General features: G+C 42.0%; 1 protein-coding gene across 1 annotated transcript in view; it reads left to right on the forward strand.

The window, feature by feature from the left end:
* Positions 1 to 18,871, forward strand: part of SNRNP40 (small nuclear ribonucleoprotein U5 subunit 40) — a 34,497-nt gene extending 15,626 nt beyond the window's left edge. The window contains exons 5-10 of the mRNA XM_047084685.1: positions 4,070 to 4,192; positions 9,770 to 9,890; positions 11,634 to 11,716; positions 13,175 to 13,236; positions 17,484 to 17,587; positions 18,568 to 18,871. Of these exons, the coding sequence (XP_046940641.1) occupies positions 4,070 to 4,192; positions 9,770 to 9,890; positions 11,634 to 11,716; positions 13,175 to 13,236; positions 17,484 to 17,587; positions 18,568 to 18,617 (543 nt within the window). The 3' untranslated portion in view covers positions 18,618 to 18,871. The remainder of the gene's footprint in view (positions 1 to 4,069; positions 4,193 to 9,769; positions 9,891 to 11,633; positions 11,717 to 13,174; positions 13,237 to 17,483; positions 17,588 to 18,567) is intronic.
* Positions 18,872 to 23,677: the final 4,806 nt, after the last annotated feature.

Raw genomic sequence — 23,677 nt, forward strand, 5'->3', positions numbered from 1 at the left:
AAGGGCAGAGAGAGAGGGAGACAGAGGATCTGGAGTAGCCTTTGTGCTAACAGCAGAGAGCCTGATGGGACATCAAACTCACGAACTGTGAGATCACTACCTGAGCTGAAGTCAGATGCTTAACCAACTGAGCCACCCAGGTGTCTCGTTATACCTAATTTTTATCTACTATTACTATTTTTTTTAAGTGTTTATTTTGAGAGAGGGAGGGAGAGCACAAGTAGGGGAAGGGCAGAGAAAAAGGGAGAGAGAAAATCCCAAGCAGGCGCCCCACTGCCAGCACAGAGCCCAACTCGGGGCCTCATCCCACGAACCGTAAGATCATGACCTGAGCTGAAATCAAGAGTCAGACACCGAACCAACTGAGCCACCCAGGCACCCCTATCTTCTATTATTAATAAATCAAGTAGCCATTAAAAAGTTAACGGTATAAAACAAGTGTAGATTACTTTAGTCGTTATAAGAAATTAGCATATATTTTAGTATGTTTAAGTTAATATAACATGAACATAACAGAATCAGACAGTACTAAATTCTAATCCTTGTTTTGCTATTGACTTGCTGGGTGTTTGTCATCAAGTTAATTCCTTCTTTGAGCTTTAGTTTGCTCATCCATAAAAATTGGAGTTAAACTAGATCCTCTAAGTGTAGTAATTTAAAAATATTTTTTTAATCTCAATCTGCATTAAGGAATACATTTTAAACTGTGACCCAGTATATACTCCCCTCAGTATGTCTGTGTTTATGTATCAGCCTCTTCTATATGTGACATTATCTTTTCTATATATTTTTTAAATTAGGGTAAAATTTACATAATATAAAATTCACCATTTTAACCATTTTAAAAGATGTACAATTCAGTGATTTTTAGTACATTCACAGTGTGTGTGATCATCACCATGATCCAATACCAGAATATTCTTGGCACCCCCAAAAAGCACCTTCCTACCCATTTAGCAGTCAGTACTTTTTCCCTGCTTTCCAGCCCCTGGCAACCATAATGTACTTACTGTCTCTGTTGGGAATAAAATTGTACAATATGTGGCCTTTTGTGTCTAGTTTCTTTTGATTAGCTTAATGTTTCAGGCTTCATCCTTGTAACATGTATTAATACTTGATTCGTTTTTAACACTGCTACAAAGATTTGTGTACAAGGTTTTGTTTGAACACCTGCTTTCATTTCTCTTGGGTATATATCTAGGAGCAATCTAGGATTGCTGGGTCAAAGAGTAACTCTAACCTTTTGGGGAACACCCAGACTTTTCCATAGCAGCCACATCATTTTATATTTCCACCAGTGATGTTCGAAGGTTCCAATTTTTCCACATCCTCACCAGCACCCCTTATTTTCTGTGGTTTCTTTTTTTTTCCCCACTAGTAAGTGTGAAGCAACATCTAATTGTTTTGATTTGCATTTCCCAAATGATTTATGATGCTAAGCATCTTGTCTTGCACTTATATCATCTGAAAAGAAATGTTTATTCAGGGCCTTTGCCCAGTTATTGGACTCTTTGTGTTTTTGTTGTTGAACCATAGCTTCTTTTTCTGGATACTGGATCTTTATCAGGTATGTGATTTGCAAATAATGCCTCCCACTCTTGGTTGTATTCTCATTTTCTGGATACCATCCTCTAATGTACAAAAGTTTCTAATTTTTAAAAATTTTTAAATGTTTATTTGTTTTTGAGAGAGAGAGAGAGAGAGAGACAGGAGGGACAGAGAGTGAGGGAGACACAGACTCTGAAGCAGGCTCCAGGCCTGAGTTGTCAGCAAAGAGCCCAACACGGGGCTCAAACTCAAGGACTGTGACATCATGACCTGAGCCGAAGTCAGATGCTTAACTGACTGAGCCACCCAGGTGCCCCTAAAAGTCTCTAATTTTTATGAAGTTTATTTTTTCTTTGGTCACTTGTGCTTTTGGTGTCATATCTAATAATTCATTGCCAAATCTAAGGCCATGAAGATTTACCCCTGTGTTTTCTTCTAAGAATTTCAGAGTTTTAATTTTTACATTTGAGTCTTTGATCCATGTGGAGTAAATTTTTGCATCTGGTGTAAGATAAAGGTCTGCCTTCGTATTTTAGGTATGGTTATCCAGTTGTCCCATCATTTTTTAAAAGATTTAATTTCTTTTTTCTTCTGTAAGAGCCATACTTTTTTGCTTGTTTTCATGCTTCACAATTTCTTGTTGAAAACTGGACATTTGAATATTATAATGTGGTAACTCTAGAAATTAGATTCTCCCCCTGGGGTTTGCTGTTGCTCCTTGTTGTAGCTGTTTGATGAATTTTCTGAACTGATTTTGTAAAGTCTGTGTAGTTTGCCGTACGTAGCCACTCAAATCTCGGTTTCGTTAGCTTGGCAATTCACTAATGATTTTGGTAGAGATTTTCTTAATGGCTTGTGATTAAAAGAAAAACTCCTGGTCTTTGCAGATTTGCTCTGTGTGCGTGTTGGGTCTGTCTCTGCCTCTCAGCCAGGCCGTTTACAACTTTGCATTAGGCTTCACTTCTTGCTTGTGCACAGGTTTGAGCCTGTGCAGGTCAGCAAGAGGAGAGCTTAGGGCCTTCTCAGGGCTTTTCTGAGCATGTGTCCAGACACGGGCATGCAAGTGGCCTTCTAGAGTCCTAGGAATATGTCATCTTTTCGACGCCCCTTTTCTCCAAATTGTCTCATTCCCCAGCTTTCCTCACAAGCTTTTTGTTTTGTCTGTGGTTTGCTCCAATTGCCATCCCTTGCTCCAGACAGCAGAGGCTAATGCATTTGCCTTTAAATGTTGTAGACCAATGTCTCTGCCCTGGAAGCGTTCCCAGTTAGGCAAAGTAAAGTCCATCCCTTTAAGCTCATCCTTCAGGGAGCCACCAGACAGTTAAAAACCACCACAGTTCTTTGAGAATAAGGAGTAAGGTCCCTTCTGCTCCCTCTGGTACCAGGAACCTATCCTGGGGATGTGGGCCATTGTCTTCAAAGCTATTGCTGCGGAAGAGATGGAGCCAGGGTAAGTTAAGACGCTACAGAACTCTGTAAGATTCGGGAGGGTTCGTTCCTCATTAAGCAGTTGCCTGGCTGCTATAAGCTTCTGATTAGTTTCGAGAGTTCTGACAAAGTTGGTTCTGTCAGTTTTTTTGTCACATAATTCTCTGCTCTTGTAGAGGGACAGCCTTTTAGTATTCCCTGCTCTTCCATTTTTGCTGATGAGAAAAGTTTCTCTGTATTTTTTCATGTAAGCCACAGCTCATTAATGAGTTAGGATCTCCAGTTTAAAAACACTGGTCTGGGGCGCCTGGGTGGTGCAGTCGGTTGGGCGTCCGACTTCAGCCAGGTCACGATCTCGCGGTCCGTGAGTTCGAGCCCCGCGTCAGGCTCTGGGCTGATGGCTCAGAGTCTGGAGCCTGTTTCCGATTCTGTGTCTCCCTCTCTCTCTGCCCCTCCCCCGTTCATGCTCTGTCTCTCTGTGTCCCCAAAAAATAAATAAACGTTGAAAAAAAAATTTTTAAAACACTGGTCTGATATCCTTGCTATGTTAAAAATATATGAACTAGGGGCGCCTGGGTGGCTTAGTCAGTTAAGCGTCTGACTTTAGGTGAGGTCATGATCTCGCAGTTTGTGGGTTCGAGCCCCGTGTTAGGCTCTGTGCTGACAGCTCGGAGCCTGGAGCCTGCTTCGGATTCTGTGTCTCCCTCTCTCTCTGCCTCTCCTATGCTCATGCTCTGTCTCTCTCTCTCTCTGTCTCTCTCTCTCAAAAAATAAGCATTAAAAAAATTTTTTTTAAATATAAACTAAACAAGTAGAGGATTTCCATTCTAAGGCGTGTTGATTAACTATATTCATACTTTAACAAAGGAATCTGAAAATACAACCAAAGTGATTGGTTCTCCCAGCCTTCAGATACATTGGCAAAATTGTGGTCACTTCTCACCGTGTTACTAGGAAATCCAGACAAGTTTCTGAACAGGATCCCTATTAAAAATGTATTCACCTGTACAAAGTCCTTGGATTTCGAGATGTATTATGCAATTACGTCTTAGAATGATGTTTGACTATAGACCCTCTTGTTCCTCTGCTTCAGCTTTGGGACATCCGGAAGAAAGCAGCCATCCAGACATTTCAGAACACCTACCAGGTGTTAGCTGTGACCTTCAATGACACAAGTGATCAGATTATTTCTGGGGGAATAGACAATGATATCAAGGTATGTTTAATGTTTGTGTTACATTTCCCTTTCACCTCTCTTCACTCTCAGAGGTAATGTTTTCAAACTTCTGAGATTTTGGTAGCTTTCCACTTTATACCAACTACAAGGAGGATAGTAAGTTAAATCTTGTTTTCCTTCTGTCCTGTCTTCATTGACAGAAGTCAAAGGTTGCATTGCAGCTCATGTAAATGCCATCAGGGACCAGACAGTTAATGTGAATTGTGAAACCCCGTGTGTGGATTCTGTGAACATGAAGAATGCATTCCCTGCCTAAAGACATTTGCAAACTTTTTTTTTTCTCACTGTGATGGCCTGATGAGATAACACTGAAGCAATTTGTGATTCTCAGCTCCAATCTCTCAGCATATCTTTCTTTTTGAGACTATGGAAAGGAAGTTTTGGGGAGTCCACAGCTAAGAATGAGGGAAGTGATGATGTCATAGAGAGTGGCAGTAGTCCATACAGCAGTACAGTGTGGCTCTGGCTTTTGAGTAATTGACTTGGATTCTAATCCCAGTCCTATCATTTTCTAGTTTTTTATGACTCCAAGTTGTTTAACTTCTATAAGCCTCTCAACAGTAACAATAACGTCTACCTTCTAGGGTTGTTGTGGGGATTAAATGAACCTAATGCATTAGAGCACCTAGCAGTTTCTGGACACAGCAAATGCCAGTAGAAGGGAAGTGTTTTGGGGGGCTACCCAGTTTGCGTCTGTCTTTACCTGTTGGCTTCCTTAAATATTTCAAAGATTTTGACCTTACTTTCTGTTGTACTGTTAGAGTGGTAACTGGTGAGTAAATATTCAGCTTCCTGTGTTGTCACCACCTAAAACTTGTGCTGTATTCCCATCCCTCCTTGCCTCCTTCGCTGTTACAGTGGATGACATGTGCTTGCTTTTGTCTAAAGGTAGTCCCTTCAGCAGAAGGATTTCATCTCCTTTTCCTGTCTGGGCCTTCATGCCATCAGTTTTCCCAGACGGTGTGTTTTCTTTCTTTTTTTTTTTTTTTAATGTTTATTTTTGAGAGAGAGAGAGAGAGAGAAAGAGACAGAGTGTGAACAGGGGAGGGGTAGAGAAAGAGGGAGGCACAGACTGTGAAGCAGGCTTCAGGCTCCAAGCTGTCAGCACAGAGACAGACGCGGGGCTCAAACCCACGAACCGCGAGATCATGACCTGAGCTGAAGTCAGATGTTTCACCGACTGAGCCACCCAGGCACCCCCGCTTTCATGACTTTGTCATCTCTGTGCTGATGACTCCATATTCCTGGCCCAGATCTTCAGCTCCAGACCCCTGTATACGACCAGCCCCTCAGAAGTCCCCACTTGGATATCCCACAATACTTGAAAATTGACCACTTCCAAAATGTAACTTCCCATCCCTTTTCTATCTTATAACTTGTATGGAGAATATGGAATCCGGGCACAGGAACTTAATTAGATCATCTTAATAGCTAATGCAGTGTTTCCCAGAGAGAAGTTTGGGAGCCCATTAGCTTTAGAATCACTAGAGGGCATCTTCTATACCTGACAGTAGGTTTGTGTCATTAAGGTATTGTAATTTTCATACTTTAAAAATTATTATTGGGGTGCCTGGTTGACTCAGTCAGTAGAGCATGCGACTCTTGATCTCAGAGCCGTGGGTTCAAGCCCCCCCATGTTGAGCATATAGCTTACATCAAAAAAAGAAAAAATTCCCATCAAAAAAAGATACATTACTATTAAAGTTTACACATGGTGAAATTAACTTTGTACAATTCTATGAATGTTTATGCTTGCATAGATTTGTATAGCTACCACAAACAAGGTTCAGAACAATTTCTATCACCCCCAAAATTTATAGTGCACTCCTGTGACAAACCCTCTTTCCATTCCTAAGTCCTTGCAACCATTCTTTGTCATATAGTTTCCTTTCTAGAATATCATACAAATGGAATCATACAGTATGTAACCTTTTGAGACTGGCTTCTTTTACTTAAGGTCTGAGAATTTGATGCCCTCATCTACACTGAGGGGATAGACTAGTTTAAGAAGAATACTCTTGTGCCAGTAAGGCCTTCTCACCACATACAGTGTGACTTATTCCATACTCTTTTTCCTAGCCTATTCCTGGGTCTTCTATAAACAGATATTTTAAATGTATGCTATAGTCCTTAAGGGATACTTGGTTCCTTTTTTAGGATTTGAAGGTTTTCCATGTCCTCTCAGACACACACCATATGTTATTTCTTCTCTTAGGGTAGGTGGTTTCTACAGATAGCTAGTCAATCATACCGGTTTTATTCTGAAGGCTGAACTTATCTTATATAGAGAATGTGTAAATAAAGTCCCATAAGTACAGCAATTACATATATCACTAGCTTTTTTCTTTTCCTTATTTATTTTTTTACTTTATTTTATTTATTTACTTACTTTTTAATTTTTTTTTAATGTTTATTTTTGAGAAAATAGAGTGCAAGCGGGGGAGGGGCAGAGAGAGAGAGGGAGACACAGAATCCAAAGCAGGCTGCAGGCTCCGAGCTGTCAGCACAGAGCCCGACGCGGGGCTCGAACTCACGAACAGTGAGATCATGGCCTGAGCTGAAGTCCACTGCTTAACCGACTGAGCCACCCAGGCGCCCCATATTTTAGAGAAAGAGAGTGTCAGTAAGGGAGAGGGTTAGAGGGAGAGAATCCTAAGCAGGCTCTATGCTCAACACGGAGCCCAACACGGGGCTCAATCCCACGACCCTGGGATCATGACCTGAGCCAAAATCAAGAGTTAGACACTTAAACCGACTGAGCCACCCTGGCGCCCCTCACTGGCTTTTTTCTAAAAGAATGTCCTTCATGTTTCTTTGAGAAGTCCCCTGATTCTGGTTTTGTATAATTTAATGAACTAGTTCCTGGTTATCATATGTGGGTTCCCCCCCCTTTTTTTTGTAAAGTTTATTTATTCATTTTTTTTTTTTCAACGTTTTTTATTTATTTTTGGGACAGAGAGAGACAGAGCATGAACGGGGGAGGGGCCGAGAGAGAGAGAGAGACACAGAATCGGAAACAGGCTCCAGGCTCCGAGCCATCAGCCCAGAGCCTGACGCGGGGCTCGAACCCACGGACCGCGAGATCGTGACCTGGCTGAAGTCGGACGCTTAACCGACTGCGCCACCCAGGCGCCCCTATTTATTCATTTATTTTCTTGTAATCTCTACACCCAACAGGGGACTTGAACTAACAACCCCAAGATCAAGAGTCACATACTGCTGCCACTGAGCCAGCCAGGTGCTCCAGTGCTACGTATTTTTTTACATCGTAGCTTTCTAGTCTTTATCTTTTAAGCTAGTGTATAGACATTCAGATTTTTCTGCCAGTGCTTTGTTTTCAGGAAATTTTTTTTAGGTTTATTTATTTTGGAGAGAGAAAGGGAGGGAGGGAGGGAGGGAGGGAGAAACAAGTGAGGCAAGTGCAGAGAGAGAGAGGGAGACCCAGAATCTGAAGCAGGCTCCAGGCTCTGAGCTGCCAGCACAGAGCCCAACGCAGGGCTCGAACTCACAGACCATGAGATCATGACCTGAGCCGAAGTCGGATGCTTAACCGACTGAGCCACCCAGGCGCCCCAGGAAATTTTTTTATTAGAAAGTACACAGTATTCCAGAAGCTTAGAAAAGCTTTCTACCCTGTTATACTGTTTCCAGTATGAAAACTCGTAGTGTTGCTGCCCACCAGTCAGATGCCCAAGCATTCACTGAACAATTGATTTGGGATTTGCGAAATGTCTTGCTTAAATTAGTGCTACTTTCTACAGCAAATCTGGATATGTGTTGGCTGTGCACAACGTGTACATGCCTCAAGAAGGAAGGTCTGGAAATGGCACCCAAGTGCTATGAGGGATGGCTTTGCATTCTCTCCTAACAAGCTGAAGACTTCAACAGTGTCTTCCCTGAAAAGGAGGAACAGTAGCTTGAACAAAAGACGTCAGCCATTTCAAGCTTTCCTGATTATTGAGGCAGCAAACACCTGACACAAAAATGATTGTATATAAAGTGTGTTGGGTTGCACACATGAGTGAGTTATTGATGGGGAAAGTGGAGTTGTCTGCCTTCTGCATTGCTTTGACATGCAGCACCAAACTCATTTCTAGATAAGGGAAGTGCCTTGCTTAAATAGGCAGCAAAAACATTTTTTTTCCCACTCAGAAAAACTACATGGCAGTATTAAATCAAATTTGGAGGAAATTCTGTGTAATACCAATGACCTTACCAAAATTGCTGTTCTTTTTTCCATATGACATTCCAGACCATTGCTATTGGCTTTATTTTTTTTCCACATAGTTGCAGTCTGTGTAAATATAAATGCTATTTTGTATCTTCTTTATTAGCTTAATAGCTTATTATTGGAACATTTTTCCATTTGGTCCTCAGAGTTATTTTTAGAGGTTGCTTAATAATAGCTACCAATTATTGAGGGCCTGCTGCATACCAGGCATCTGCTGAGCATTCTATTTGAGCCATAAGAGGTAAATGTTGTTATCCCCATCTTACAGACCAGAAACAGGCTCAGAGAGGGTTAGTGGCCCAATAAGACAGAACTCTTAGGACTGGGTCAATCTGACCCTAAATCCTCAGTCTTTCCACTCTGCTGTACTGTCTCTAGCAAAGTCCCGTGGTGTTGCAATGTGTTCATGGGCTGTAACTTAATGAACCATTTATATTCCCTGTTTGATGTTAGGTTATTTTTAGCTGAACTGTTTCTTCTACGTTTCCTACCCAGGCAACAGTGAATCTGCAGTTCATTTTTCTTTTAATAAATATGCTTTTCTGTAGTGTGGGTGTGTGTGTCTGTGTCTGTGTGTGTGTGTGTGTGTGTGTGTGTGTGTGTTGTGTACCTATAACATTAAATGAAAATTTTTAAGCGCGTATATTTCTGTGTATTATCTTAAGATACATTTACATGTAATCATAATGCTCTTTTCAAATGACATGTTCACTTGTTTTTCTATAGTTTGTTTTTTTTTTAAGTTTATTTGTTTTGAGAGAGAGCGTGCATGCACGTGCGTACGCATGATTGGGGGAGGTGGGGAGAGGGGGGTTCAGAGAGAATCCCAAGCAGGCTCCATTCTTTCAGCACAGAGCCTGATGCAGGTCTCATCCTCACGAACTGTGAGATCATGCCCTGAACCAAAATCAAGGGTCAGATGCTTCAACTGAGCCACCTAGGTGCCCCTTCTATAGTTCTAATAGTTTAAATTGCTAAGAATCATAGTTGAAGCATTTTAAATGCTACTTAGTTTTTTAATTTCTAATACATTTTGTTATTATTTGAGAACAGTCTCTGTAAATTTTATTAATTTTTGTTAAACATAAGTTTTGACATTTATTAGCCTTCTGGTCAGACATAGCAATTTTGACTCCCTTTTTAGAAAGACAAGAGTTCTTTTCCTCTTTGACAGAAATCTTCTATTTTGTGCTAAAGTTATACTTGGCCCACAGCCAGATTGAGAAGGGTTACCAGTTTCTCCAGGCCATTGAGTCTTTAGTAAAAACTCTGTTTCTTTGCTATTCTCAATTTGATTTCTGGGAGCAACTTTTTTGTTTTTATAGGTCTGGGACTTGCGCCAAAACAAGCTCACCTACACCATGAGAGGCCATGCAGATTCAGTGACGGGCCTGAGTTTAAGTTCTGAAGGCTCTTATCTCTTGTCCAATGCAATGGACAATACAGGTAACATTGAAAAGGAAAGCTCTCCAAGTGCCCAGTCACTGTGGACCCTAAAGAAAGTGGGCATTGGGTGGTAGAAATTGTGCTGGGATAAATGTGGATCCAAGGAAAGAGTCAAAAGTGGCTCGCAGGTTTCTACCAGGGCAGTTAGGAAAACACATTGTAACAGAAAAAGCTTTAAAAGATATGGTCAAGAAGCCAGGATTCTAGTCCCAGATCTGCCATCTAATCCCTGAGCAACTTGACACAAGCTTTTAAGACCCATTTCAGCGTCTGGTGTGCTGCGGATGTAGGCAGCAGACGAGAAACTCTTGGTGATCATTAGTTTGTTGAGAAACGTGAGTCTGCAGGTCCATCCAAAGCAGTTCGCAAGCATTTCAGAGAGCACCGAGCTTGGCTGGTCAGCAGAGCTGTGGGTAGAACTGTGCTCTTTCTGCCAGCGCGTCTGCCCTTCCCACTTCAGAGCACTGACTGGTGTGACAAGAGGTCCTCATTACGACATCGCAACATTCCGCATTCACACAAACACTCTCCTCTGCTTGTTTCTGAGTTGCTATGTGGGAGGATGGGTTTACTATAGCAAAAAGGAGGATGGAGTATATGCTTTGTGTTGGGAGAGCTTAGAGATGCCCCTCTGGTGTACAAGTTCATAGGCTTGTCAGGAACTGAAATGCTTTCACTGACATTTTGTAATACAAACAGAGCCTAGCATTCAGCGGGTTCTTGAATGAATGAGCACCCTTATTTTCTGACTATCCTCAACTCAGTAGCAAACTTTCATGCATACCTTCACCTTTCTGTGCCTGATTTCAAGGACTGTTTTGTTTTTCACACTCAATTAAAATGACATCATCACTTGAATTCCACTATAGTTATAACGTTTGTTAACAACTGTAGCCACTGCTTACCACGCATGTTTATATCCTGATCGTGATGTGTTTACCATTGACTAATTTTGTAGCAGTGTTCGCCCTATATAAGGAAAGATGAGATTCCCTGAATGGTTAGTAAAATAATAAGAATTTTTATTATGGCTGTATGATAAAATTACAAAATCCTTTTGTTTATTGCCTCCACTCTCTTAGAGCCCTGTCCCTTGTATCCTGAAAATACTCATGAAAAAGTAAAAGAACAGATGGTATTCTCATTTTACAGAGACAAAACACAAAACACAGAAACTCACTTTTTACCTGATATCACCCATACATATAACAGAGCTAGAATGAGAATCACAGCTCACTTTTTCTAATTCTTAGTATGGTACTCTCTGGATATATTTCCTTGTTCAAGTTCAGACTGTCAGGTGTCCCTGTGAGCAAAGTTAGAAAAGGTCAGTCCTGAGTTTGGTTTTTGTAGATGATTGTCACAGTAGTCCACGGTATTTAGAGTGTTATGTTTAAGGCTTTGTTAGATGTGACTTTTTGGGTTGGCAAGAGAAATCCTTTGCAAATGTTTGGTGAAATTAATGTCACACCCACCTACTTTCTGTTAGAGACCCCCAGCTATGTGTTTGGCATTTCCCCTTCCTGCCTCCTCAGCTTTCCTCTGTGCCCTTAGTCACTGTTCATGGAATTTGTATGCATTTCATTTCTGTTAGAAAAAGAGAGAGAGAGAGCCTTCCCATGTACCTTCTACCGTGTTGGCCCTCCTTCGTCCAGGAAACAGCATCTGTCATTGACGTGATACTGACTTCGGGTGGGTTCTCAGGAGGCCTCCAGCTGATAACATGTTTTGCTCCCTTTGCAGTGCGGGTCTGGGATGTCCGGCCATTTGCTCCCAAAGAGAGGTGTGTGAAGATATTTCAAGGAAATGTGCACAACTTTGAAAAGGTGAGTCCTGCATGGCAAAAGAGTTTTACTGTCCATTTGACTCAGAGATACATTTAAGGTGGTGCCAAGGCCAATATTTATATATATCAAATCATTATGTTGTACACCTAAAACCAAAACAGTGTTATATGTCAGTTATATCTCAATTAAAAAAAAAAAAAGTGGTGCTAAGGATAGAGGGCAGTAGCTCTACTAAGAAGGGGCTATATTCCAGTGAACACTGTTCTCCATCAAAACCGTTCTTGCCAGAAATAAAACTAATGGAAGCATAGGGAGGAAGGCAGTTACATAGATAGACGGTGGTGTGACCGCCTTCAAATTCGAGACTTCTGACTTCAACAAGATAGTCTTAACCTCCTTTTCATTCCTTGGAAACTTTGACCCTCTTGGGTCAGTGTTACATACGGGACTCAGGCTTCCTGTCTGTTACTCAGGTGGCTTCCCTCACCTTCCCAGTGACCCACTGTTAGAGCCCTGAGAATACATCCCTTTCCTCAGTAAGGACCATGGCCCAGATTTTGAGAGAAATTTTTCTTAAATTTCAAGTCCTAGGTCAGCTCTTGATAGCAGCTTTTTCTCCAGATACTTTGTTAATAATAAGACTAATGTTTTTCTTTTGAGAGTCTGTATGATTCAGTTTCACTTTATATTTAAAAATATATTTATTAATGTTTTATTTATTTTTGAGAGAGAGAGACAGAGAGGGAAAGAGGATCCAAAGCGGGCTCTGCACTGACAACAGAGAGCCCAATGTGGGGCTCAAACTCATGAACCATGAGATCATGACCTGAGCCAAAGTCGGACGCTTTAACTGACTGGGCCACCCAGGCGCCCATTCAGTTTCACTTTATAAATCAGATCTTGTTTTTTGTTGGATTTGGTTTTATTTTTATTTTCCTTCAAAATGAAATTATTAATGAGGATCGAGATCAGTGAGCACAGAAAACCTTCATTTGTAGGCAGAAGAACATTTTGTTGCCAGGTCCACTCTAATTTACTGTGAATGAAGCATTTTCTACAGTTGGTCTGAATGTTGTATGAAATAAAGTATGCTGTCTTAGGCCACACAATATAAGATGATTGCTGATCATCTTTCTGGGGAGACTAATTGAAACTCTACTTAAGAAATTTAAAGTCTTGGGGCGCCTGGGTGGCGCAGTCGGTTGAGCGTCCGACTTCAGCCGGGGCACGATCTCGCGGTCCGTGAGTTCGAGCCCCGCGTCGGGCTCTGGGCTGATGGCTCGGAGCCTGGAGCCTGTTTCCGATTCTGTGTCTCCCTCTCTCTCTGCCCCTCGCCCGTTCATGCTCTGTCTCTCTGTCTCAAAAATAAATAAATGTTAAAAAAAAAATTTTTTTTTTTTTAAATAAGAAATTTAAAGTCTTTTGGTGATTCTGTAGTCCAGTAAAGAGGGGTGTGGTGCATTAATCACTGTATTCGTTGAATTCCAATCTTTATAGAATCTCCTGAGATGTTCTTGGTCACCTGATGGAAGCAAGATAGCAGCTGGTTCAGCTGACAGGTAAGGATTACCGGGTGTGCGGTGAAAAATGATGGAGCTCTGCAGGTGCCTGCTTGTGTCTAATCCATTAAGTGCAGATGGCGCGCCAGCACGGACGTAGAGTTACAGCCGTGCTCAGCGATGAAGCCATATGCAGTAAGGGCCTAAGGATCATGTCAGACAAACACAGCTTCTCTGCTCTCTATGGATACCTTTTTGACCTGGAAGGTAAACAGTTTTTTCAATTCTGTTGGATTCCTTTTGCCATCAAAGTGAAATTTAGACTCCTAATCTAGCCCCAGTTTCCCTTCTCAGATTCTTCCGCGGCGCTCCAGTTCGCTCAAATGCATGTTGTGTCCTCTCCTCCCTCACTATCGCCACAGTGCTTCACTCACACAGAACTCTCCCTGTTCTTACATCCCTCGTGCCTCCAGGCTTCTCCTAGCCCCTGTTCTCCATTTTCCAGATTTCTGTGTCTCTCTATGAATCACCTCTGTGTTATGTCTGTAAACTTCCCTGGTCCTCTCTCCCTTTCCTCTGGGGTATGACTAACTGCTCTTTACTCTGCACTGTAGTCACACCTTATACATCAAACCTTTCTCAGCATCCAGCACGTCTTACCGTGAGATAAACAGAGTGGGGCACCCTCACCTAATTATTTGTTCCTAGAGGTCAGGAAATGAGTCTTAGTCGTCTCTGAACCCAGAGCAGTATTTGACCTGTTCTAAGCACTTAGTGAATCTTACATGAATGAATTCCTAGCTCAAGGATGGCAGTCAGATTTTACTCTGCATATCAGCTCAGCTGTTGGTAATGGCTGCCTGTGTTGGAGGTGATTCAGAGCTGGGTGTGGGCTCAATAGGAAAAGTACCATGATTGCTAGATGAGGGTTGTGTCAACATGTGAGCTAGGTATTTTCCACCCCTGAATTCAGAGACCATGAGACTTTCTTAGCTGTCACTTTAAACTGGCTCAGCCATTCGGTGATGAATTAGAAAGAGAAGGGAGAGAATTCTTCTATCAGACCCTGCTGTTTAGTATATCTATGGTGACCCGCACTTAGGACGGGGTCAGAGGCAGGGGTGTGGGTGCCCATGCCAGACTAATGGGCCACAGATGTGGAGTGGTGAAGAATGTTAAGGCCCTCTGATGGCCGACTCTGGGTTTAACTTCCATTGAGAGATGTCTTAACCCTTTTTAGCTTAACCCCATCTTTCTCTCCGTTGAGAGATTTTCCTACTACCGTACTAAAACAGGCACCATCTTACAAACGTGAAGCCTTTTGTGGCATAGCTTGGACTCTTCAGCATGTTCCAGGGTTTTCTTCTCTATTTGGGGCCCTACCACAGCCATAGAAAAGCCTCATGTTGTTGGTCTGTCCTACACCTTGTTGCTTGTGGACAGTGCTGAACATACCTGAAGATTCCAGAGTCCACTTTTTTTCCCTAGCAAGTTTCATACTGAGATAAAAGGCCAAGTACTGGGGTGTTTTCTGGGGGTAAAAGGTCCAGGCCATCAGTGCCACATTGATGGTTTGTAACCCGTTGGTGTAGAGAGCTGCCTTGCAGAGGAAATCTAAGGGATTTTCAGTAGTCAGGTTACTAAAGAAGACCTTAAGAAACAGGTCCACAGCCTAAGGTATCTTGCATTCTAACAGAGTAAGAACGATTCGAAGTGTTTTTACATAATTCTCAACAGAGATCTCTTTTTTTACACAGTTAAGCTTTTAAATGATATTTGCCTAAGCTTTTCTTCTGAGCAGTTTGTTTCTGACATCGGCCCTTTCTGACTTTCAGTGTCCTCTCTTCTTCTTTCCCTCCCCACTGTTCCTTTAAACCTTACATGCGGGAAGCATGGCCCTGGTCTGGGCACAGCCCGTGTATCTACCTGCTGGGGTTGGCCAGATTTCACAGGCCACCTCGCCAATTAGCCCCAAGTCAACAAGCAACTCTGTTATATAAGGAACCTGGTTCCTGCCGAATGTTCCCGTGCCAAAGTAAGGAGAGGACAAGGAACCCCTCTAAATTTAGCACCTAATTGGCAGCCATGGAGAGTGAGGCCTTCAAGTAAACCCTTGGAGATCTGGGGTTCTGCTGGCTTTTATGTGCCTGGGAAATGTATCCTTCTCAGAAATTTGCTTTTTAGCTTGGCCTGGATTTGGCACATTTCCCCTCTCTACTCGCAAATCACCTACCGCCTCACATTCAAACTCGAAACCCTTCAACAGTTCCTATCCAGGACTGTGGGAAGACTGGTCAGTCTGTCTGCCATGAGTGAGTTAGTCAGCCTCCTGACTTCATGTTCTTCTGTTTTGATAATAAATGTCCTCATCATAACAACAGCTGTCATGTGTGTGCCAAACACTGTGCATATATTATCTCCTCTTTTCTCTCAACCAAGCTGTGAGATCAGTATAGTATCCATCATCACAACTAAAGAAAGAGAAGCTCAGAGAAGTTAAATATTGTCTAAGCTTACTTAGTGATTAAACAGTTGCATGAGACTTCAGCCCAGGTCTTTTGGAGCCCAGAGCTCATACACTTTGTTACTCTGTCATATCTTCCTGGGCTGGGTTAATGAGGACGTTATTTGTGCACAGCAAGAACGAACACAGTAGGGAGAGCGGGATCATCGGAGCCAAGAAGTCTGGAGACAGATGGGCTTCCTGCTTCCCTTCCATCTTGCTTGGAACTTTTATTAAGTTCCTATGGAGCCTAGCACTTGAGAACTAAACAGGGTAAATAAGTTCGTGTTTAGTTGTATTTTAAACCACAAATGTGATGTTACATCAACACCAGGCATTTTATTTTATTTTATTTTATTATTTTTTTATGTTTGTCTTTTTTTTTAAACGTTTATTTATTTTTGAGAGAGAGAGACAGAGTGCAAGGGGGGGAGGGGCAGAGAGAGAGGAAGACACAGAATCTGAAGCAGGCTCCAGGCTCCGAGCTGTCAGCACAGAGCCCGATGCGGGGCTCGAACCCACAAACCGTGAGATCATGACCTGAGCTGAAGTCAGACACTTAACGGACTGAGCCACCCAGGCGCCCCTATGTTTGGTTACTTTTGAGAGATAGATAAGAGACAGAGCACGAGCAGGGGAGAGAGAGGGAGAGACAGAATCCGAAGCAGGCTCCAGGCTTTGAGCTGTCCCACAGAGCCCAACACGGGGCTCAAACCCATGGACCATGACATCATGACCTGAGCTGAAGTTGAACACTCAACTGACTGAGCCACCCAGACACCCCAGCACTAGGCATTTTAATATCAAGTGCTGGTAACTGTACCTACCCTTTTAGATGTTGACTGAACAAAACAAATATGCAAGTAATGTTTATAACCTGCTTGAAAACCACCAGCCCTTTAAATTGACCCACAGATTATTTTTGCATGAGCATGTGAAGATAATGTCTCTTTATTTTACCCTTCAGCCCCAAAATAACCCAAGCAAGGTTGAAGGTCAAAAGAACTTCCAAGGGGCGAGAGGAATTAGAAGATGTTTGAGGGTGGTAAGAGAAAGGAGATTACTAGAATATATTAAGAGTTCTGATTGTAGGGGCACCTGGCTGACTCAGTCAGTGGAGCATGTGACTCTTAATCTCAGGGTTGCGAGTTGAAGCCCCATATTAGGCATGGAGCCTACTTTAAAAAAAAAAGTTCCAATTTTAGTTCTGCCTCTGATGAACTGTGTCACCTTGGAAGAGTCACTATACCTTAGTTTTCTTATCTGTAAACTGAGTTTTGACCAGCTGGTCATGGAGTTCCCATGAATTCAGGGCAAGATTGGGTCAAGTCTGTATTTGGTGTGTGTTATACTGCAGAAATTTCCTGTTCCTTCTCTCAGCTCTGTGATTTGAACGCAGTCCTGGGAGGCTCACATGGGCCCGCACCCTAGGCTCCCAGCCTGCTGAGAATTGTGTTAGCTTTAAGACATCCTAGATGCCTATCAGATGCCCTTTGAAGATTTCTGTGTGGGGACCGTAGGAAAAATGGTCTTCCTCCATGTTCTTTCCTATTTCAAAAGCTTACGTTTGAAATACAAGGAATGCTTATAGTTGTAGCTGTTCCACTTTCTCTATTCAGTTGCTCAAGGGTCCATCCGTTATTCAGAATCTGTATTTCTAGTCTGTAAACACCAGAACACAGTTCAGTAAATATGGGGTGGATGAATGAGTAAATTGTTGCTTCCATCTCTGTTAAAAAGCCGTGCCTCTACCCTACCCTCAGCTCTGGGAAGTTTTAACACTGCCCTTCATGATACCTTGCAGGTTTGTGTATGTGTGGGATACCACAAGCAGGAGGATTTTGTATAAGCTGCCTGGACACGCTGGCTCCATCAATGAAGTGGCTTTCCACCCCGATGAACCCATCAGTAAGTCTGTCCTGACTGTGGGGAAAGGGAAACTGGGGGGAAATCGCCCTCAAGGGGCCCTGCAAATACAAAGGCAGAAGTGGATGTCTGTTTTATGTGAATTTCCTTGTTGTCTTTATGGCTGTCCATTGACAGCCTCACCAGTGTTTTAAGTGATGAAGTCAAGAGCAATGTTCCATTTTCCAGTGACTCTCAAAAGAAGACTGGTTAATCTATTTCTAGTTCTCTTGAGTTTACTTGCTTCAAGTCTGTGTTTCAGTTACACGTTTGGGTAAAAGAATAATGTTTCTTAATGTTCAGATATAAATTGCAGCTTATGTTATATTGGCTAGCTAATTAAACAATGAGCCTTGAATTAAAGGAGAAAGTATAACTTTCTCCAGGGCTAAATAGAACCAGCAGAAGCACATTTACAAAAATGACTGGCACAGACGTTTATTCTTCTGGAGAATGGCTGAGAAGGTCTTTTCATAGGGTGTGGCTGAAGAGGGACATCGGGGTTTAGACCCTGATAAATGCATTTCCCATAGCACAGTCCACCCTTGGGGTTGGTTTCAAGAGGACTTGAACTGGGCACCCGGGTGGTTTGGTCAGTTAAGCGTCTGACTTTGGCCCAGGTCATGATCTCGTGGTTCACGAGTTTGAGCCCCACGTGGGGCTCTGCTGACAGCTCGGAGCCTGGAGCCTGCTTCGGATTCTGTGTCTCCCTCTCTCTTTGCCCCTACCCCATTCACGCTCTCTCTCTCTCTCTCTCTCTCTCTCTCTCAAAAGCAAATAAAACATTAAAAAAAAAAAGGAGGACTTGAACTAAAAAGCCAGGCTACAGTTTTCCTGTGAATGGTGTTGGAGAGGAGGGGAATTTAAGCTAAATCCAATTGCTCTTTTTACCAAAATTGGCTCTTGACACAAGAGCCCTTGAGCACCAAGTCTCCTTGAGCCTTCATTAGCTCCCCTCATCTTCTCTGTTCTTCTCACCTCAGTTCTGTCAGCGTCCAGTGACAAGAGACTGTATATGGGGGAGATTCAGTGAAGACACAGAATGGAAGACTCCACCGCTGCTTGGCCTTGAGACCTCAGACTACAGAAGCGGCATCGAATAGTGCCCAGGCCAGCATCCTACCTGCAGACGAAGATCATTCATAGCAAAAGGCAAGGAGGATGTGGCCATATCCCAACCACCACTGGTATCCCATTTTACCAGGATGATTAAGGCAAGCTTACAGTGGCCTCTAAAAACCACCTGCCAGATTTCAGGGACTGTTTGGTTTTTGCCTCCTTTTTTTTTTTTTTTTTTTTTTTTTTTTTTTTTTTTTTTTTAAATAAGATTTCTTCAAAGAGACAGACATTGGCTGGTTTGCAGTTTCCTGTCTTCTAATCCAGGGTGAAAACAGGAAATGTGACTGAAATTTGTTTGTTGGGTTTTTTTTTTCTTAATTCAATAACTGGCTTGTATGATATTTTCTTTCTGTGTTTCTCTGAATCATTTTGTATTAAAAACCAAATAGATGCCTTTTTACAAGAGCCATGTGGATTGGATTTATTGCTGTCTTTTCTTTGAAGCTTGATGGCTGTAAATCTGAGCAGGGCATGATGTGGCCAAGGGATACAATCCATTTGAACTTACAGGATGCTGTTTACAGGGATGTTTAGAGGTTTTCCCCCCTTCTCATGTTTCTTGATTTACTCCCGTGAAGATTTATTCCCAGAGAGTATCCATAACGAATGCTTTCTCTCCTACTTAGAGACTAGCAGTCAAAAGGTAATAAGGTCTGAAAGAACCTAGTTTTTGTATACTTTTACATGATCTTTAATGAACAGGATCTACTTTGACTCTGCCTTCTGCCACAGTTCTGAGCAGCAGCCCCTACAGTCAGGGCTCCTGAAGCGGGCAGACAGATGTGGGCAGTCTCAGCCAGTAGCGGTGATGGGCTGGAACACTGCACCGGTCTCCACTCAGAAGGAATCTGTGAAGGTTTTGGCGTAACTGGACCATGACGTTGCCTGAGACCTTTTGTAGTTCTGCTTACTCGCCTGTCTTTCCTAAACTGACAGGGACAGTAAGAAATGCTGTTAGTTGCTTTCTATCCTCAAAACAGGTTACTGTCCCCCTGGATCCTTGGATGACTGCGCCCAGCACACAGATTGACACTAATGAGTCCCATCTGGCACGGGAGAGTAGTGTGTGTCTTTTTTATTTTTGTTTAGAGAGAGAGGATGCACGCGTGCAGTGGGAGGGGGAGGGGCAGAGAGAGAGAATGTTGTTATTCAAAAAAATTTTTTTGGCTTTTACATTTTTATTTATTTATTTTAACTTAATTTTTTTAAATTTACATCCAAATTAGCATATAGTGCAACAATGATTTCAGGAGTAGATTCCTTAATGCCCCTTACCCATTTAGCCATCCCCTCTCCCACAACCCCTCCCATAACCCTCTGTTTATCCTCCATATTTAAGAGTCTTTTATGTTTTTGTCCCCCTCCCTGTTTTTATATTATTTTTGCTTCCCTTCCCTTGTGTTCATCTGTTTTGTCTCTTAAAGTCCTCATACGAGTGAAGTCATATGATATTTGTCTTTCTCTGACTAATTTCGCTTAGCATAATATCCTCCAGTTCCATCCGCGTAGTTGCGAGTGGCAAGATTTCATTCTTTTTGATTGTCAAGTAATACTCCATTGTCTATATATACCACATCTTCTTTATCCATTCATCCATCGATGGACATTTGGGCTTTTTCCATACTTTAGCTATTGTTGATACTGCTGCTATAAACATAGGGGTGCATGTGCTCCTTCAAAACAGCATACCTGTATCCCTCGGACAAATACCTAGTAGTGCAATTGCTGGGTCATAGGGTAGTTCTATTTTTAATTTTTTGAGGAACCTCCATACTGTTTTCCAGAGTGGCTGCACCAGCTTGCATTCTCACCAACAATGCAAAAGAGATCCTCTTTTTCTGCATCCTCGCCAACATCTGTTGTTGCCTGAGTTGTTCATGTTAGCCATTCTGACAGGTGTGAGGTGGTATCTCATTGTGGTTTTGATTTGTATTTCCCTGATGATGAGTGATGTTGAGCAGTTTTTCATGTGTCGGTTGGCCATCTGGATGTCCTCTCTGGAGAAGTGTCTATTCATGTCTTTTGCCCATTTCTTCACTGGATTATTTTTTTCTTTGAGTGTTGAGTTTGATAAGTTCTTTATAGATTTTGGATACTAACCCTTTATATCCGATATGTCGTTTACAAATATCTTCTGCCATTCCGTTGGTTGCCTTTTAGTTTTGCTGATTGTTTGCTTCGCTGTGCAGCAGCTTTTTATTTTGATGAGGTCCCAGTAGTTCATTTTTGCTTTTGTTTCCCTTGCCTCTGGAGACGTGTTGAGTAAGAAGTTGCTGTGGTGGGCAAGATCAAAGAGGTTTTTGCCTGCTTTCTCCTCGGGCATTTTGATGGCTTCCTGTCTTACATTTAGGTCTTTCATCCATTTTGAGTTTATTTTTGTGTATGGGGTGAGAAAGTGGTCCAGGTTCATTCTTCTGCATGCCGCTGTCCAGTTTTCCCAGCCCCACTTGCTGAAGAGACTGTCTTTATTCCATTGGATATTCTTTCCTGTTTTGTCAAAGGTTAGTTGGCTGTACGTTTGTGGGTCCATTTCTGGGTTCTCTGTTCTGTTCCATTGATCTCAGTGTCTGTTCTTGTGCCAGTACCATACTGTCTTGATGGTTACAGCTTTGTAGTATAGCTTGAAGCCCGGGATTGTGATGCCTCCTGCTTTAGTTTTCTTTTTCAGGATTGCTTTGGTTATTCGGGGTCTTTTCTGGTTCCATACAAATTTTAGGATTATTTGTTCTAGCTCTGGGAAGAATGCTGGTGTTATTTTGATATGGATCACATTCAATATGTAGATTGTTTTGGGTAGTATCAACATTTTAACAATATTTGTTCTTCCTATCCAGGAGCATGGAATCTTTTTCCATTTTTTTTGTGTTTTCTTCAATTTCTTTCATAAGCTTTCTATAGTTTTCAGTGTATAGATTTTTCACCTCTTTGGTTAGGTTTATTGCTAGGTATTTTATGGTTTTGGGTGCAATTGTAAATGGAATTGATTCCTTGATTTCTCTTTCTGTTGCTTCATTGCTGGTGAATAGGAATGCAACCAATTACTGTGCATTGATTTTATCTCCTGCAACCTTGCTGAATTCATGAATCAGTTCTAGCAGTTTTTTGGTGGAATCTTTTGGGTTTTCCATATAGAGTATCATGTCATCTGCGAAGAGTGAAAGATTGACCTCCTCCCGGCCGATTTGGATGCCTTTTATTTCTTTGTGTTGTCTGATTGCAGAGGCTAAGACTTCCAATACTATGTTGAATAACAGTGGCGAGAGTAGACATCCCTGTCTTGTTCCTGACCTTAGGGGGAAAGCTCTCAGTTTTTCCCCATTGAGGATGATATTAGCGTTGGGTCATTCATATATGGCTTTTATGATCTCGAGGTATGATCCTTCTATCCCTACTTTCTTGAAGGTTTTTATCAAGAAAGGATGCTGTATTTTGTCAAACGTTTTCTCTGCATCTATTGAGAGGATCATACGGTTCTTGTCCTTTCTTTTACTGATGTGATGAATCACCTTAATTGTTTTGTGGATATTGAACCAGCCCTGCATCCCAGGTATAAATCCCACTTGGTCGTGGTGAATAATTTTTTTAATGTATTGTTAGATCCGGTTGGCTAATGTCTTGTTGAGGATTTTTGCATCCATGTTCATCAGGGAAATTGGTCTGGGAAATTCTCCTTTTAGTGGGGTCTCTGGTTTTGGAATCAAGGTAATGCTAGCTTCATAGAAAGAGTTTGGAAGGTTTCCTTCCATTTCTATTTTTTGGAACAGTTTCAAGAGAATAGGTGTTAACTTTTCCTTAAATCTTTGGTAGAATTTCCCTGGAAATCCATCTGGCCCTGGACTCTTGTTTTTTGGGAGAGTTTTGATTACTAATTCGATTTCTTTACTGGTTATGCGTCTGTTCAAATTTTCTATTTGTTCCTGTTTCAGTTTTGGTAGTGTATGTGTTTCTAGGAATTTGTCCATTTCTTCCAGATTGCCCATTTTATTGGCATATAATTGCTCATAATATTCTCTTATTATTGTTTTTATTCCTGGTGTGTTGGTTGTGATCTCGAGAGAGAGAGAATGTTAAGCAGACTCCACACTCAGCAGGGAGCCTGACACAGGGCTGTATCCCATGACCCTGGGATCATGACCTGAACCGACATCAAGAGTTGGACACTGAACTGACTGAGCCACACAGGCGCCTTCATGTGTCTTTTCTGGATCTCCTGTCAGAACACAGAGGGCTTCACATCTCCAGCCTGTTTGGAACATAATTTGGTTTTATATGTTTAGCACCCAAACCTCAGTCATCTATTTCTCTCAAGAAATAGATTTCTCTTTTGTAAGAGAGAGGGTAGTTTTAAGTGAGCACATGTCCAAGATTTAGTTAAGTCATTAAGGAAGGAGCCAATTAGTAAAGTTGTCAAACCAATTACTTTTATTATTTTAATTAACTTATTTTTAAAAAGTTCATGCCCTCAATGCAGGGCGTGAACTCACAACCCTGAGATCAAGACCTGAGCTGAGATCAAGAGTCTGATGCTTAACAGACTGAGCCACCCAGGCGCCCCACAAAGCAAGTACTTTTAATACAGTCAATGGAATTTCAATAAAGTGCCTGGAAACAAATTTATTGTGGGGAGCCTGGGTGGCTCAGTCAGTTAAGCGTCTGACTTTGGCTCAGGTCATGATCTCGCGGTTCACGGGTTCAAGCCCCGCATCAGGCTCTGTGCTGACAGCTCAGAGCCTAGAGTCTGCTTTAGATTCTGTGTCTCTGAGACTCTCTCTCTCTTTCCCCACCTCCCCTGTTAGTGCTCTGTCTCTCTCTCTCAAAAATAAATAAATGTAAAAAAAAAAAATTTTTTTTTTTAATTTATTGTGCCTATAAGAATTAAGGAAGTCTCACCAATAGTGCAACTATGCTTAGTTTGAGACTTACAAGGGCTTTGCCAGGTGGACAAAGAATGTATCCATTCCAAGAAACTGCAGG

This window comes from Lynx rufus, unplaced genomic scaffold, assembly GCF_022079265.1.
Source record: "Lynx rufus isolate CCGP_SWC_20201006 ecotype Redwood Valley unplaced genomic scaffold, mLynRuf1.p SCAF_2, whole genome shotgun sequence".
Classification (NCBI taxonomy): Eukaryota; Metazoa; Chordata; class Mammalia; order Carnivora; family Felidae; genus Lynx; species Lynx rufus.